The following is a 17,864-nucleotide window of genomic DNA, read 5'->3' as shown; positions in this document are numbered from 1 at the left end:
GGCCTAGATTCAGTAGCAGTAGCGCACCGCTGCTAAGTGCATAAATCAAATCAAATCAAAATGTATTTGTCACATACACCTTTAGCAGATGTTATTGCGGGTGTAGCGAAATGCTTGTGTTTCTAGCTCAAACAATACAGTAATATATAACAATTCACAACAATACACACAATACACACAACCTAAAAGTAAAACAATTGAATTAAGGAATATAAACATGTTAGGACGAGCAATGTCGGAGTGGCATAGACTAAAATATAGTAGAATAGAATACAGTATATATGAGATGACTAAATAAAAAATATGCAAACATTATTAAAGTGACTAGTGTTCCATTATTAAAATGGCCAGCGATGGCCAGCGAAACACTGGAAGACCTAATGGTTTTAGTAGTCTATTATTGAATTATGACTTTTACTCATGTGCCATGTCCCTGCAGTAAACGCCGATACCCAATCAGGAGTGGAGCACTTGATTTAACCCAAACGAAAGGAGGATAGGCGGTATCCCTCCCTGGCACAAAAGAGTAAGTAACGCATTTACAAACATTTGTTGATGATCATTTATATGCCTATAATTAGCGTACAGTAGGCTATTAGTGGTAATATAATTAGAACTTTTAGAAAAACGTGCATTGATGGAGAGGTAGACTACTAGACAATACACGTTGTTCCTCATTTATTGGGGGTGACGTCCTCATTCGTGACTGTGAAATTCGTGGTTCTAAAAGCTTCTGTTCCCAAGTGGACTGGCGTGTGAAATGAGTTGTAGCCCATTAGGTGTTCCTGAAAGGTGCGACAGACAGTAGGCCTACAGAAACCTTATTACGAACAATTTGTCCAGGCGTGTACCACGCGCCCATGGCTCCAGACAATGCAATTTTCGCGTTACTTTTAAGAAATATTTTTTTTTATGACATTCTAAGCAACTATAACACAGAACTGTTACAAGGGCGCTGGCAGATTTTCTCACGCGCTATTGAGCAGATTGATGGTCTTAGTGTGTATTGAGAAGAACAAAAGCTATGAAATGTCCACTGGAAAACCCTATAAAACAAGTAAAATTGGACCCGGATCAACAAGGTTAGTAGCCTAAATATACCTTTTCCTCAGAAAGTGGAGTTTGACCCTGAATAGTTTGTCTATGCTGACTGAAGAAATGCTTAGGCTGTATACAGTTTTCTTTACCATCCACTATGTAAGATAAAATGTGATTTTTTTATTTATTATTACGATTGTTAATATATATAAAGCATCTTTCATTGATGTTATCTAAGAAAGAACAGCTAAACTAGCTTTTTATTATTATGCAATGTGATTTTTATGTTTCCAGGTAGTTACTCCTGTAAGTCGCTCTGGATAAGAGCGTCTGCTAAAAGACTGAAATGTAAATGTAAATGTAGTTGGGAGTAGATATCTAGACTCAAAAGGAAATGTACAGACATGTGACTAAATGGAATAATGTGTCCCTGAACAAAGGGGGGTCAAAATCAAAAGTAACAGTCAGTTACACTGCATTAAGTACTGTAGTGTATCTCCTCCTCATTTACTGCACCAGATTTATCAGTTCTTGCTGTGAGATGTTACCCCACTCTTCCACCAAGGCACCTGCAAGTTCCCTGACATTTCTGTGAGGAATGGCCCTAGCCGTCACCCTCCGATCCAACAGGTCCCAGACGTGCTCAATGGGATTGAGATCCGGGCTCTTCACTGGCCATGGCAGAACACTGTCATTCCTGTCTTGCAGGAAATCACGCACAGAACGAGTACTATGGCTGGTGGCATTGTCATGCTGGAGGGTCATGTCAGGATGAGCCTGCAGGATGGGTACCACATAAGGGAGGAGGATGTCTTCCCTGTAATGCACAGCGTGGAGATTGCCTGCAATGACAACAGCTCAGTCCGATGATGCTGTGACACACCGTCCCAGACCATTACAGACCCTCCACCTCCAAATTGATCTCGCTCCAGAGTACAGGCCTCTGTGTAACGCTCATTCCTTCGACGATAAACACGAATCCGCGACTCGTCAGTGAAGAGCACTTTTTGCCAGTCCTGTCTGGTCCAGCGACGGTGGGTTTGTGCCCATAGGCGAAATTGTTGCCGGTGATGTCTGGTGAGGACCTGCCTTACAACAGGCCTACAAGCCCTCAGTCCAGTCTCTCTCAGCCTATTGTGGACAGTCTGAGCACTGATGGAGGGATTGTGCGTTCCTGGTGTAACTCGGGTGTGATGTTCGGATGTACGTATCCTGTGCAGGTGTTGTTACACGTAGTCTGCCACTGCGAGGACAATCAGTTGTCCGTCCTGTCTCCCTGTAGTGCTGTCTTAGGCGTCTCACAGTACGGACATTGCAATTTATTGCCCTGGCCACATCTGCAGTCCTCATGCCTCCTTGCAGCATGCCTAAGGCACATTCACGCAGATGAGCAGGGACCCTGGGCATCTGTCTTTTGGTGTTTTTCAGAGTCAGTAGAAAGGCCTCTTTAGTGTCCTAAGCTTTCAAAACTGTGACCTTAATTATCATACCATAGTCACCAATTATCATCATCATCATGGACGGCGGATACAAGTAAAAACACAACTTCATCTTCGTCATCCAGTACCTTTTCTTGGATTTAGATCCCCCAGTGCATCACCTCACACTTGTCTTTATCCTGTCAGCTTTCAGTATTCCTCTTGTAAAGTCTGGATGAGAGACAGAGGTGGAAGACCAAGGGCAGTAGGAATGTATTGGATAAAAGCATTAGCCTACTCTCCCACATAATCAAATAATGTGGAACAATGGAAATCAATAGGAGGCAGGTTTGGATCTTGTAACACAATTCATGATTAATTTTATATACAGTATTTTGTGAAAGCTGAACTTGGAGCACAATAGTAATTTCAAAACCACGTTAGTGTTACGGTCGTCGTTAGAATGACGTGGTAAGCGTACATCTTTCTTTATTGATAAAAAAAGCTTTGCACATCTGAATTTGGGGATTTCATCCCATTCTTCCTGGTAGATTTTCTCAAGCTCTGTTAAGTTAGATGAGGAGTCTTTGTACAGACTTTCAATGGGATTCAAGTCTGTGCTTTGGCTGGCCAGTCAAGGACTTTCACATTCTTGTTCTAAAGCCACTGTAGCGTTGTTTTGGCTGTATGCTTGGGGTCATTGTCCTGTTGGAACGTAAATCCTTTCCCCATTCTAAGGTCGTTTGCACTCTGAAGTAGGTTCTCATCAAGGATTTGGCTTAGAGCTGACCCCATGTAGTTGACTGGTTGATTGTTATGTCAATAGGCTGTTGGTTGACCAAGATTAGTTTTTTGTAGTCGAGCAGTGGCAAATATATTTAAAAAATCACTTCACATGAGAACCCTGTCCGATTTGCGCCCGTCTCAGTAGACTAATCCATTCAGGAGACGTGGCATTGGTCTAAGAAGAAGGGGAGTGTGGCTAAGATGCACAAGGCACATCTCTCTCCAGAATGCCATTTCATTTCAACTTCCTTGTGTGAATTGTTTGCCCTTTGATTGTTAATGTCTATCAATTCCCCATTACATAAATCACCAGTAGTAGCCTACATTTATCGTTAATACCCATGATTTATAATCGGCAATGTTTGATTGTTAGTGTCTATCAATTCCCCATTACATATATCACCAGTAGTAGCCTACATTTATCGTTAATACCCATGATTTATAATCGGCAATGTTTGATTGGTTGCGGTAATTCATGCATTCAAAATATTATTATTATTATTACAACAACAGTCGTTTACTGTTGTCATTGTCGGAGTGGACACGCTATTTGCAGAGCTCACAACCTATGCTACACTTGTGAGAAACATGTTTATTTTTTATTTCAATGCATTAACAAGTGTTTATAATTTATTCAGTGTCTTTTTTTTGGAGCACTCCTGTCAATGTTGAGTAAGGACGAGCACCTGATTACGCATATAAAGTAGGTCTAGGCAACTTGGCCTGCGCGCAAATGTAGGCCTATAAATGTACTCATTTGGGAATGTCTGATTAGTATCTCACCAGCACTAATGACCTGTGGAGCTTCTTAAAGTAAAACAGTCTGTTTTTAGAATCCATTGAGAATGACAATAGTTCCTCAAGTATTAGAAACATATATTTCCAGCTGTCTCTCCGATAACAACAGCATGAGAAGGAAACATGTAATGTTCTGATCCAATGGAAATACCTGATTACTTCTTATCCTGTGCACAAATTGCATACATGTGCAGAAAACTGAGGGCCAAGAATATTTTATACAATGTTGCAAGTTTGTTGCAGACAGACCATCCATGAGGAGGGCGGTTGGAAACAGGTTTTTTTCTTCTGGTTGATCTTGATCTCTTTATAAATACATTTAATTTGATATTAAAACACACATATTGTGTCTATATATGGAAGACTCGGTCAAGATTTTTTTTGTTGGGTGGACAGCTCTAAATTTACCGCATTCATTGGTAAACGTTAATTAAATACAACCACCGACTGTTTCCTCGTTGCTGTTTCTCTAAAATGGCAACTATGTGCTAATCCACATGTGCCAAATGAATCTCAACAAGTAAACCGTCAGGGGTTGCATTTGATTAACGTTTTATTAAAATGTATGGATTTCAGCAAACAAAGAAAGGTATGCAACAACGGAGAACAAACCTAGGTACAGTGTTTCAGAATTTACGTTTTTGAAGTATCATGCAAAATGAAATAAAAGGAGTCTGAGGTTCATTTAAAAAACTTGAGTCTGTGCTCAACTCTGTGGAGGTGTTTAAGTGCTTGGCAATGCTACTCCAGGCTATATGGAATGGGGCATCTGTCCAGGGCTGCAGGCTGGAGTAGCACACAAATGGCTTGTATCATTAGTCTGCTGGGATAGATGGATACAGTTATCCCATCTGCGTCTGTTAGTTTCTAGAACTTTGATAATGAAGTTGCAGAGAACCATGAACCATACTGTAGCTGCTTTTGAGTATTATTCAGGGATGGAAAGGTTAATGACCACATTTAAGCTCCTAAAAGCTACATTCTCAGACGTTAATTATGAAAATAGTTTGCTAACTTATACTTTATACGCTCTCTACTTCGGTTTAGTGGGGGTCCAGACCAACTTGGCCCCTCCCAAGAAGGTCCAATCAGGGATGATCCAGTCTAGCCTTGTCCATGCCAGTGTGGCAGCCATGCAGAACCCCATGGGCTGTAATTCCAAGGGGGCCAACAGCCACTCCCCCTTACCCCGGCTCTCCGTCTCCTCCCGCTCCGCCAGCGTGGTGGCCAGCATGGACACAACTGGCGACCTCTCGGCCCACCACTCTGTGATGAAGTGGAAGACGGTGGTGGCGGTTTTTGTGGTGGTTGTAGCCTTCTTGGTGGTGGGCGGCCTGGCCTTCCGCGCCCTGGAGCAGCCCTTCGAGAGCAACCAGAAGGACAGCATCACCCTAGAAAAAACTTTGTTCCTGCGGAGGCACCCATGTGTCACGCCTCCTGAGCTGGAAGCACTGATCAAGGTGAGTGTTGCTGGTGGTGTGTGTGAATGTGTGTGGGTCAATGGCGAGTGGCACGAGGAATGGTGATGGTTATCACCATTCAGGCGTCATGCCCATAGGGGCACAGGGGCACGTGCCTCCTCAGATTTATCCTGTTTGTTTTTCTCTGTAACACACCTAGCAATTTTATGAAGTTGGCTTTAGCTAGACCAGATAGGTTTCCAATCTCCCAACCTCAAAACTAGATACCAAGAAGCTATTTCAGGTTATCAATCAAGTTAGAGTAGCTAGCTTGTCTAATTATCTTAGCTGGCATGCCTGCTGGCATGGTTGGTAGACTTTAAAAAGCAAACAATAACTAAATGTACTGAATAAGACTCACAATCTTTGACCCAGTTTTGAGCATAGATGCAGAGAAGCATATTTAGTTTCTGTTTATATGAACACTAACCTCTTCAAATTCTATTCTATGTTCTGGAGCAATTTTGAGTACCCATGTCATAGTAAATGGACTTAGGTATCGGCACATCTCAAATGTTCTAGATGTGCAGCAGTAGTGCAGATGTACATAGATCTGAGGAGTATCTGAGGAGTTATATAGATGCCCAGCTAGTGAAATGTAAAATAGGGTTGTTTTGTATAGATGTTACACTATTAATGCTGCTTTAGTAGCTTGTCTGAGTCCCTTCAGTGGTGCCCATGAGTCAGGATGAGTTATGAGCTAGGAACTTCCTTCCTATGAGCCTACCATGGACACACACACACACCCCACTGACTACACACTGGCCGGCTGTGTGTTCTAATTTATAAGTATATGTCATGTGCCCTCCTTCTGTAGCTCAGTTGGTAGAGCATGGCGCTTGTAACGCCAGGGTAGTGGGTTCGATCCCCGGGACCACCCATACGTAGAATGTATGCACCCATGACTGTAAGTCGCTTTGGATAAAAGCGTCTGCTAAATGGCATATATTATTATTATATAAGAACCCCAGGGCCTGTCAGTAGTATTGGTATTAACCATAATAGCTACAGTATAATGAACAATGACACATGTATATAAACATCCACTTCAGGCATCATGTTAGTTAAGTGGCATAATTGACCAGCAGTCTTATGTTACATAGCTGTCAGCTGAGAAACAGGACTTGGGGGAATAACTTAATAGCTGATTGTCTGGGTAAGAAATGCAGCCTTACGTAAAAAGTTGTAACTGCTGCAACCTCTAGAAATGTCCTTGGGCCTGATATTGTGAATAATTAAGGCTATGTATTGTTTTGTTGCTCTTTAACGACGCCCACACATGGCTAAATCAGGAAAATAAGCTGGTGGTCACTGGTCATGGCAGAGTTCATGTTTCTTTTATGTAACAACAAGCTGTAGAAACAGAGCGAAAAAGCGAAAAATTGTAAACAATGACGAGTATTATTGGAAGTATGCTCTATGAGAAATTGTTTATATTGTACATACCAGTAAGCACACATCTCCAGCACAACCCTCCCAGAATATACCTTAGCCTGACCAATGATGCAAATCAGCCTCTAAGATGAACCTGGATCTGAGGACCTGCAGTTGATTTAAAGCTAGAATGATGTTTACTGCCTCTAGTAAACAGTGACCTACACAGAAACTGATTAAATGTGTCAGTTGGGCCTCTTTCTGCAAGGACCAAGACTCATGAACATTTCAGTTCCTGAGCCAGAACTTGTGAAAAATTGTGAAAATAACAAGCAGAAAATACCAATCACAGACTGTCTCAAAAGGGCCATCTACACCAAGGACGATAACTGTAAGGATAAATATAAAAAATATATTTTCTAATTCTAGTGAACAGGAGCGATTACACTACAACGATAACTACAAAAAGAGTGGAAAATGATAACGAGAGCTGTCGTTTGGATCACTTTCAGTGATCTACCTACCTACCTACCTACCTACCTACCTACCTACCTACCTACCTACCTACCGACCAACCAACCAACCAGTGTAATTGGGATTTTAGAAATCAAAAGCGGACCAAGTCACATCAAGCTCTGAAATGACAGCTAATTTTCCATTTTAATTTGGTTGAACTGTTTTCCATTGACATATACACTGCTCAAAAAAATAAAGGGAACACTTAAACAACACAATGTAACTCCAAGTCAATTACACTTCTGTGAAATCAAACTGTCCACTGAGGAAGCAACACTGATTGACAATAAATTTCACATGCTGTTGTGCAAATGGAATAGACAACAGGTGGAAATTATAGGCAATTAGCAAGACATCCCCCAATAAAGGAGTGGTTCTGCAGGTGGTGACCACAGACCACTTCTCAGTTCCTATGCTTCCTGGCTGATGTTTTGGTCACTTTTGAATGCTGGTGGTGCTTTCACTCTAGTGGTAGCATGAGACGGAGTCTACAACCCACACAAGTGGCTCAGGTAGTGCAGCTCATCCAGGATGGCACATCAATGCGAGCTGTGGCAAGAAGGTTTGCTGTGTCTGTCAGCGTAGTGTCCAGAGCATGGAGGCGCTACCAGGAGACAAGCCAGTACATCAGGAGACGTGGAGGAGGCCGTAGGAGGGCAACAACCCAGCAGCAGGACCGCTATCTCCGCCTTTGTGCAAGAAGGAGCAGGAGGAGCACTGCCAGAGCCCTGCAAAATGACCTCCAGCAGGCCACAAATGTGCATGTATCTGCTCAAACGGTCAGAAACAGACTCCGTGAGGGTGGTATGAGGGCCCGGCGTCCACAGGTGGGGGTTGTGCTTACAGCCCAACACCGTGCAGGACGTTTGGCATTTACCAGAGAACACCAAGATTGGCAAATTCGCCACTGGCGCCCTGTGCTCTTCTGAAAGCAGGTTCACACTGAGCACATGTGACAGACGTGACAGAGTCTGGAGACGTCGTGGAGAACGTTCTGCTGCCTGCAACATCCTCCAGCATGACCAGTTTGGCGGTGTGTCAGTCATGGTGTGAGGTGGCATTTCTTTGGGGGGCCGCACAGCCCTCCATGTGCTCGCCAGAGGTAGCCTGACTGCCATTAGGTACCGAGATGAGATCCTCAGAACCCTTGTGAGACCATATGCTGGTGCGGTTGGCCCTGGGTTCCTCCTAATGCAAGACAATGGTAGAACTCATGTGGCTGGAGTGTGTCAGCACAACCCGTTCCCCAGACCTGAATCCAATTGAGCACATCTGGGACATCATGTCTCGCTCCATCCACCAACGCAGACTGTCCAGGAGTTGGCGGATGCTTTAGTCCAGGTCTGTGAGGAGATCCCTCAGGAGACCATCCGCCACCTCATCAGGAGCATGCCCAGGCGTTGTAGGGAGGTCATACAGGCACGTGGAGGCCACACACACTACTGAGCCAAAGTTGGATCAGCCTGTAGTGTGGTTTTCCACTTTACTTTTGAGTGTGACTCCAATTCCAGACCTCCATGGGTAGATAAATTTGATTTCCATTGATAATTTTTGTGTGATTTTGTTGTCAGCACATTCAACTATGTCAAGAAAAAAGTATTTAATAAGAATATTTCATTCATTCAGATCTAGGATGTGTTATTTTAGGGTTCCCTTTATTTTTTTGAGCAGTGTATAACCATTAAGGATGCTGCTGCATGATTTCACCTGGTCAGAAAAATGGTTAGCTGACATCGGATGGCATTAGCTCTCTATGGCAATAAAATCAAATTCATGTTTTGAAACATTGTTGCCGAGGTCTGAGTGGCAAACAGCAAGGCTCATACAAACCTGTGCTGCTGCAAACTAAATTATAGCTTAAAGCATGAGGAAATAATGTGTTTAAAAACAGCATACCCTCTTAGATTAAAAAAGGGGTTCTAGACAGGTTGGTTGTTCAGCAACAAAACCGAAGCATGTCACGTATACTCCCTCTCCGGCCTCTAGGTCATCCGGCTGCTGATTATCAGGCTGCTGATTATCCGGCTGCTGATTATCCGGCTGCTGATTATCCGGCTGCTGATTATCCGGCTGCTGATTATCCCGCCCACTTATCACCATCGTCTCGCGCACCTGCGCCTCATGACACTCACCTGGACTCCATCTGCCGATTATCTTGATTATCTAATTATCTGCCCTATATCTGTCACTCCCCTTGGTTCTTTCCTCAGGTGTTATTGAGTCTGTTTTCATGTCGGTGCGTTGTTTGTGTTTTGTGTTCATTGTTTCTTTTATTCAATAAAACACTCACTCCTTGAACTTGCTTACCGACTCTCAGCTCACTCGTTACAGTGTGTGCAACTAGGGGGGGTTCACATTGAGTCAAAATGCAAGCTGAGATCCAATGCTCAGATTTTTTTTAAACATGACAAACTTAAGCCTATGCAACATTAACCAATCAAAAACCATTCTGTAGCAATGAGGTTTGTGCAGTAGGCTATAGGCCAAATATATTATCACTTGAATTGCCCTGTCAATGTTGTTCTTTTCAGACCATTTTGAAATTACATTTAAAAATTGTAGGTATATGACCACACTGGTAATATATCATTTGTTGTATTACTTGTGATGCACAGCTAAGTGAGCATAATATGATATACTATATATTTGTTTTACTGGACTCATGGTTTGCATCTGGTCGTCAGTCTGAAGGGAGGCTGCCTCTCTCCTGACTCAACGTCCCTCTGCTCTAGTCGAGCTAACAATTCCAAAACTACTACCTTATAGACACAAGTGTAAGGGGATAAAGAATATGTACATAAAGATATATGAATGGGTGATGGTACAGAGCGGCATAGGCAAGATACAGTAGATGGTATCGAGTACAGTATATACATATGAGATGAGTATGTAAACAAAGTGGCATAGTTAAAGTGGCTATTGATAAATGTGTTACATAAAGATGCAGTAGATGATATAGAGTACAGTATATACATATACATTTGAGATGAATAATGTAGGGTATGTAAACATTATATTAGGTAGCATTGTGTAAAGTGGCTAGTGATATATTTTACATAATTTCCCATCAATTCCCATTATTAAAGTGGCTGGAGTTGAGTCAGTGTGTTGGCAGCAGCCACTCAATGTTAGTGGTGACTGTTTAACAGTCTGATGGCCTTGAGATAGAAGCTGTTTTTCAGTCTCTCGGTCCCAGCTTTGATGCACCTGTACTGACCTCGCCTTCTGGATGATAGCGGGGTGAACAGGCAGTGGCTCGGGTGGTTGTTGGCCTTGATGATCTTTATGGCCTTCCTGTGACATCGGGTGGTGTAGGTGTCCTGGAGGGCAGGTAGTTTGCCCCCGGTGATGCGTTGTGCAGACCTCACTACCCTCTGGAGAGCCTTACGGTTGTGGGCGGAGCAGTTGCCGTACCAGGCGGTGATACAGCCCGCCAGGATGCTCTCGATTGTGCATCTGTAGAAGTTTGTGAATGCTTTTGGTGACAAGCCGAATTTCTTCAGCCTCCTGAGGTTGAAGAGGCGCTGCTGCGCCTTCTTCACGATGCTGTCTGTGTGGACCAATTCAATTTGTCTGTGATGTGTACGCCGAGGAACTTAAAACTTACTACCCTCTCCACTACTGTTCCATCAATGTGGATAGGGGGGTGTTCCCTCTGCTGTTTCCTGAAGTCCACAATCATCTCCTTAGTTTTGTTGACGTTGAGTGTGAGGTTATTTTCCTGACACCACACTCCGAGGGCCCTCACCTCCTCCCTGTAGACCGTCTCGTCGTTGTTGGTAAGCAAGCCTACCACTCTTGTGTCGTCCGAAAACTTGATGATTGAGTTGGAGGTGTGCGTGGCCACGCAGTCGTGGGTGAACAGGGAGTACAGGAGAGGGCTCAGAACGCACCCTTTACAATGAAGATCTGTGAAGTTATTTGGATTTTTATGAATTATCTTTGAAAGACAGGGTCCTGAAAAAGGGATGTTTCTTGCAAGTCTTTTGCCAGCTACGTGTGGCGCCATGTTTATTAACATTATACAATGCATTCTGGGTGTAACGTATGTCAGACCAAAGATGTTATAATGAGCTGAAGGAATGGTTCACTCCTCTTTCGGGTAAACTTCTGGAAGTGAATGAAGGGAAGAGGATGATCGTAGACGAAACACCCCCTTCAACATGCATACTATAAACAGACCAAACTCATCTTGTCTCCTCTTATCTTTGGTTGATACAAAAAAAAAACATTCCGGAGTTCACAAACTACTCATCGGATTACTTTCGATTTCTGGAAAGTGTTTTACTCAATTATTTTGACCGATGGTGAGCTCACCCGAGATGTGATTAATTATAAATAGTAATTGCTGTTAGCTAATTCATATTGTTGTTTCTGTCATCCTAGAGTTATAAACATATGAGCGCTTGTGTAATCTTTCCTCAGTTAGCGCTAGTACAAATGTAGCCTACATTTTCCGGTTTGGCTGATTGTGTTATGCTGTAGCTACTTCTGTGAATGGCTGAACGTTGCATCCAAAAGTAAACTGGTCACATTCTGGACATAAATTTGTAAGGATCGTGTTTGTGCAAAATGTTTCTGTGGGAAAAAAAGTGTTGCCAGCTCAAATGCTGATTGTTGACTCATTTGAAAATTGAAAAAAAAAGAGTTCTAATCACAACGGGTTGATCGTATGCAACAGGGACCACTATATAATGATCACACCCATTTGTTGGTACATGCGGATAGGTTAAGGCTGTATAGAATCCCTGAAGCTAGGAGAGAGACGAGGCATGCCGCAGTGGGAGGAATGGTATGACTAGGAGTGGTGGAGCCATCCACAAGTGCGTGGTCTAGCCCGATCGTGCTGGTGCCAAAACCAGATGGGTCAACAATAGTGATGCACCACTATGACATTTTTGGCCAATACCGATATCCAATATTTTCCTTGGCAAAAAAAAACTATACCGATAACCGATATTTAAAATTTTAGCGTCATTTTGAGCATTCTAGTACAGTTTAAATAGTTAACACACACATGGATGCAGCGGTCTAAGGCACTGCATCTCAGTGCAACAGGCGTCACTACAGTTCCTGGTTCGAATCTAGGCTGTATCACATCCAGCTGTGATTGGGAGTCCCATATGGCGGCGCACAATTGGCCCAGCGTCGTCCGGGCCGTCCTTGTAAATATGAATTTGTTCTTAACTGACTTGCCTAGTTAAATAAAGGTTGCACACACACACGCACACCACACTCACCAAAAAGTAATTTTGTTGGTATTTACGTATGTCCCCATTACCAGTAAAACATAATAAAAACCTATTTCTTTCACTTACTTGGTGTGCTGTTCATTTGTTCAGTCATTTCATTCTCAACCAGGATTTCCACGGAATGCCGTTTTGGTCTTTGCGTGTCAAAAAAGATACACATCAAATAACACTATTTGACGTGTTCAATAACATGACATAATCTGTTTCAGTAGCTATAGTTAGCTAGCTAACTATATAGCTAGGTGTCATAATCTAAAATAACCCTAATTTATAAGAAAGTCCTTATTTTATTAATGGTTGTCGGACCCATCTATGCTAGCCACAATAAGGATTAGCCACAATGGTGGACTTTGCGGTAAGCCTTCAAAATAAAAGTATGTAATTGACTGTGATGCAAATGAATACAAATAGTATAATTATGCCAATTTGTATTCATTTGCATCACTGCAGTTACATAGTTTTATTTTGAAGGCTAACCGTAAATTCCACTATTGTGCCTAATCCTTATTGTGGCTAGCTTCACAACACATAACCCAGTCCGGTCGAGCCTCACTAGCCAGATGAAGCTAGCTGGCTGCTTATAATGTTGAGCAACTGAGTTACAGGCTCGCTATTTATTTTCATGAACTGAAGTTCAATTTCAATAGGCGAACAACAAGTGGCAACCTAGCTAATACTCACAAGGATTCCTAAATCATTGCTAAGAATTGCAGTTTCTACATACAGGTCATTGTTTTCAGGCTGGTTGTATTGGTGCAGGCTAGGAACCAAGCTAAAGCTAGCTACCCCAGAAGTTGCGGTCGAACAAATGAAGCTTTATTACCAACACGGTATTGTAAACACATTGTTCGTGCCTGGTGTTTGCTTGTTTGCAGACTTTTTTGGACAGCTTTGACAGTGTTACAGTATCTTTTTTGACACGCAAAGACCCAAACAGCATTCCATAATATGTGTGTCGTGAAGCTAATAGCAGTGACGCTATTACTGTGGAACTCTGGTAGGGCAACATCTGAAAAATAGTGCACTTTTGGTTGTGTGTACCGGTGCTCGACCAGTCGGCGAAAGCCAACATCACCCACGACAGAGAACGGTTGATTGTCAAGGGCAATGAATTCCATTATCTTGGCTTTAATGGGTTTCGCCTTTTAGTTGTCTCGCTGAAATGTTTTTACTCTTTCAAATGACTGCTTGACTTGATGACTGCTCGATCCACACAGCAGACATCGTGGGCTAGGTTAGGAATACCGTGTTGCACGTGTAGCGCAACATTTTACATGGCGTTACTATCTTCCTATTCTACCCCATGCCACACGTCAACGAGCTCATAGAGCGGCTAGCGAAAGCTAAGTACATTTCCACCTTAGACCTAACCAAGGGCTATTGGCAAGTCCCTTTAGTCCCGGAGGATCGCCACAAGATCGCCTTTGCCACGCCAAAGGGGCTTTTCCAATACGTCTGGATGCCGTTCGGTCTACATTGAGAGGCGGCAATGTTCCAACGACTGATGGTTAACCTGCTTAGACCCCATCAGGCTTACACAGCCCCATATTGACGAGGCTGTCATACATACGGAGGACTGGGACGACCACCTAAACAAGGTACGAGATATGCCACCTAGGCTTAAACAAAGCCGAATACTTGGGGTACACTATTGGCAGTGGCCTCATCAAACCCCAGAATGAGAAAAATGTGCAATGCACAAACCCTGTTTTGAGGATGCCAGACTTTAACATGCCTTTTACTGTGTTCATAGACGCATCAGACACAGGATAGGGGCCGTGTTGTTGCAGGGGGAGGGGAGGAGGAACACCCCATTGTGTATATCAGCCGTAAGCTGTCCCTGAGGTAGTGAAACTATGCTACGGTGGAGAGAGAGGTGTTGGTGATTAAAAGTGGGAGCTGGGGTTTATGAGGTACTACCTCCTGGGAAGAAGTTTCCTCCTGGTCACCGACCATTCCAATCAAGTGGATGACGGGACAGAGGGACAACAATAGTCAGATAACAAGGTGGTTCCTAGCTCTGCAGCCATTTATAATTTGAGGTGTTTCACAAGCCCGGACAACTACACGGTATTGTGGATGTGCTTACTCGCCTAGACCTGGTGGGTCCAGCTGACGCGAGTCCCCCTGGGTCTGGTTTGAGGGGGGTGATGTGTGAGGGATCATCCGGATCAAGTGGTTCGACTGCGCCCTCTCCTGGAAGTGGGCCGCAGTACAGCCACTACTGATGAGCTCACCTGAGGACAATTGACTAATTGTTGTTGGTGCTCTGTTAAGGACCTGACTGAAGCGCAGAATGATTACGAATTCCATAGCACTATGATTCTCTGTTATAGGTTTGGCTCAAGCTGTTGGTTTGGCGTTTAGTACCAACTGGTCGTTTTTTTGTTGTTTATTTGTTTAGGGGAGAGTTGAAAGAAAAACACCCAATACAGTCACGTCTCTGCGTCTCATTTCGCGATGTCCCGCTTAGGATCATGTTAGTGAATGGGTACGGCCTTTCACTCCATCTATAGAACCTTTTTGGTAAATTATAAATTTAACTGCCATTCTAATTAAAAAAACAATCCATTCCAGCATGATAACTTGAGGACGTGGTTGAACAAATATATGAAGCCAATGTTAACTATAGGATAAATAAATAAATTGAACCGTTATTAGAATTTGAGCATGTTTGTAAGTTAGCTAAACCAAAAAAGCTAGGCTACTTTAATTTGCCACTTTACAAGCTAGCTCTTTCAAATATACATAATTGTTTTTATGGGATATGCCAAATAGAGCTACAGACCCAGCCTGACATTGGAAATGAGCTAATTGTTTGTTTTATTTCAGTGTGTAGTCATTTGAAGGGACAAGCCTATATTTCATGAAGCCATTAGAAGACTCTTGCTGTCTGAGAGGAGGTATTTATAATACATTTAACTAGAAGTCTTGGGGATTCAGTAGCCTAGTTACAGTGGCTTGCAAAAGTAGTCACCCCTTTCCCTATTTTGTTGCCTTACAACCTGGAATTAAAATTGATTTTTATTTTGGATTTCATGTAATGACCGTGCATATGTATTCAACCCCTTTGCTATGAAGCCCGTAAATAAGATCTGGTGCAACCAATTGCCTTCAGAAGTCATGTAATTAGTTAAATAAAGTGTACCAGTGTGCAATCTAATTGTCACATGATCTGTCACATGATCTCAGTATAGTATAGTATATATACAGTCGTGTCAGTCGTGTATTTAGATATTTTTGTCAGATGTTACTATGGAATACTGAAGTACAATTACAAGCATTTCATAAGTGTCAAAGGCTTTATTGACAATTACATGAAGTTGATGCAAAGAGTCAATATTTGCAGTGTTGACCCTTCTTTTTCAAGACCTCTGCAATCCACCCTGGCATGCTGTCAATTAACTTCTGGGCCACATCCTGACTGATGGCAGCCCATTCTTGCATAATCAATGCTTGGAGTTTGTCAGAATTTGTGGGGTTTTGTTTGTCCACCCGCCTCTTTTTTGAGGATTGACCACAAGTTCTCAATGGGATTAAGGTCCGGAAAGTTTCCTGGCCATGGACCCAAAATATCAATGTTTTGTTCCCCGAGCCACTTAGTTATCACTCTTGCCTTATGGCAAGTTGCTCCATCATGCTGGAAAAGGCATTGTTCGTCACCAAACTGTTCCTGGATGGTTGGGAGAAGTTGCTCTCGGAGGATGTGTTGGTACCATTCTTTATTCATGGCTGTGTTCTCAGGAAAAATTGTGAGTGAGCCCACTCCCTTGGCTGAGAAGCAACCCCACACATGAATGGTCTCAGGATGCTTTACTGTTGGCATGACACAGGACTGATGGTAGCGCTCACCTTGTCTTCTCCGGACAAGCTTTTTTCCAGATGCCCCAAACAATCCGAAAGGGGATTCATCAGAGAAAATGACTTTACCCCAGTCCTCAGCAGTCCAATCCCTGTACCTTTTGCAGAATATCAGTCTGTCCCTGATGTTTTTCCTGGAGAGAAGTGGATTCTTTGCTGCCCTTCTTGACACCAGGCCATCCTCCAGGTCTTCACCTCACTGTGCGTGCAGATGCACTCACACCTGCCTTCTGCCATTCCTGAGCAAGCTATGTACTGGTGGTGCCCCGATCCCGCAGCTGAATCAACTTTAGGAGACGGTCCTGGCACTTGCTGGACTTTCTTGGGCGCCCCGAAGCCTTCTTCACAGCAATTGAACCGCTCTCCTTGAAGTTTTTGCTGATGCGATAAATGCTACCAAAGTATGATTCCCAATCAGAGACAACGATAGACAGCTGCCTCTGATTGGGAACCACACGCGGCCAAAAACAAAGAGATAGGAAACATAGAATGCCCACCCTAATCACACCCTGACCTAACCAAATAGAGAAACAAAACGGCTCTCTAAGGTCAGGGCGTGACAGCCATAAAAAAGCCAGACTACGGTTTGCAACTGCACATTAGGACAAAGATTGTACTTTTTGGAGAAATGTCCTCTGGTCTGATGAAACAAAAATAGAACTGTTTGGCCTTAATGACCATCGTTATGTTTGGAGGAAAAAGGGGGAGGCTTGCAAGCTGAAGAACACTATCCCAACCCAGAAGCACGGGGGTGGTAGCATCTTGTTGTGGGGGTGCTTTGCTGCAGGAGGGACTGGTGCATCATGAGTAAGGAAAATTACGTGGATATATTTAAGCAACATCTCAAGACATCAGTTAAAGCTTGGTTGCAAATGGGTCTTCCAAATGGACAATGACCCCAAGCATACTTCCAAAGTTGTGGCAAAATGGCTTAAGGACAACAAAGTCAAGGTATTGGAGTGGCCATCACAAAGCCCTGACTCAATCCTATAGAAAATGTGTGGGCAGAACTGAAAAAGTGTGTGTGAGCAAGGAGGCCTACAAACCTGACTCAGTTACACCATCTCTGTCAGGAGGAATTGCCAAAATTCACCCAAATTATTGTGGGAAGCTTGTGGAAGGCTATCCAAAACGTTTTACCCCAATTAAACTATTTAAAGGCAATGCTACCAGATACTAATTGAGTGTATGCAAACTTCTGACCCACTGGAATTGTGATGAAATAAATAAAAGCTGAAATAAATAATTCTCTCTACTATTATTCTGACATTTCACATTCTTAAAATAAAGTGGTGATCCTAATTGGCCTGAGACAGGGATTTTTTTTACTAGGATTAAATGTCAGTAATTGTGAAAAACTG

At 43.0% G+C, this 17,864-nt stretch overlaps 1 protein-coding gene across 2 annotated transcripts in view; it reads left to right on the top strand.

The window, feature by feature from the left end:
* The first annotated feature begins 440 nt into the window (after positions 1–440).
* LOC118368156 (potassium channel subfamily K member 10-like) overlaps positions 441–17,864 on the top strand; it is a 32,333-nt gene continuing 14,909 nt past the window's right edge. The window contains exons 1-2 of one of the 2 annotated variants that reach the window (XM_035751978.1): positions 441–526; positions 5,088–5,500. In XM_035751978.1, coding sequence (XP_035607871.1) covers position 526; positions 5,088–5,500 — 414 coding nt within the window. In that variant the 5' untranslated portion in view covers positions 441–525. Of the gene's footprint in view, positions 527–572; positions 1,083–5,087; positions 5,501–17,864 lie in introns of those variants that run through there. The other variant, XM_035751977.2, reaches the window with a different exon arrangement.

The sequence above is a fragment of the Oncorhynchus keta genome, chromosome 35 (genome assembly GCF_023373465.1).
Source record: "Oncorhynchus keta strain PuntledgeMale-10-30-2019 chromosome 35, Oket_V2, whole genome shotgun sequence".
NCBI classification, from domain to species: Eukaryota; Metazoa; Chordata; class Actinopteri; order Salmoniformes; family Salmonidae; genus Oncorhynchus; species Oncorhynchus keta.
This window is presented reverse-complemented; position numbering and strand designations above follow the sequence as displayed.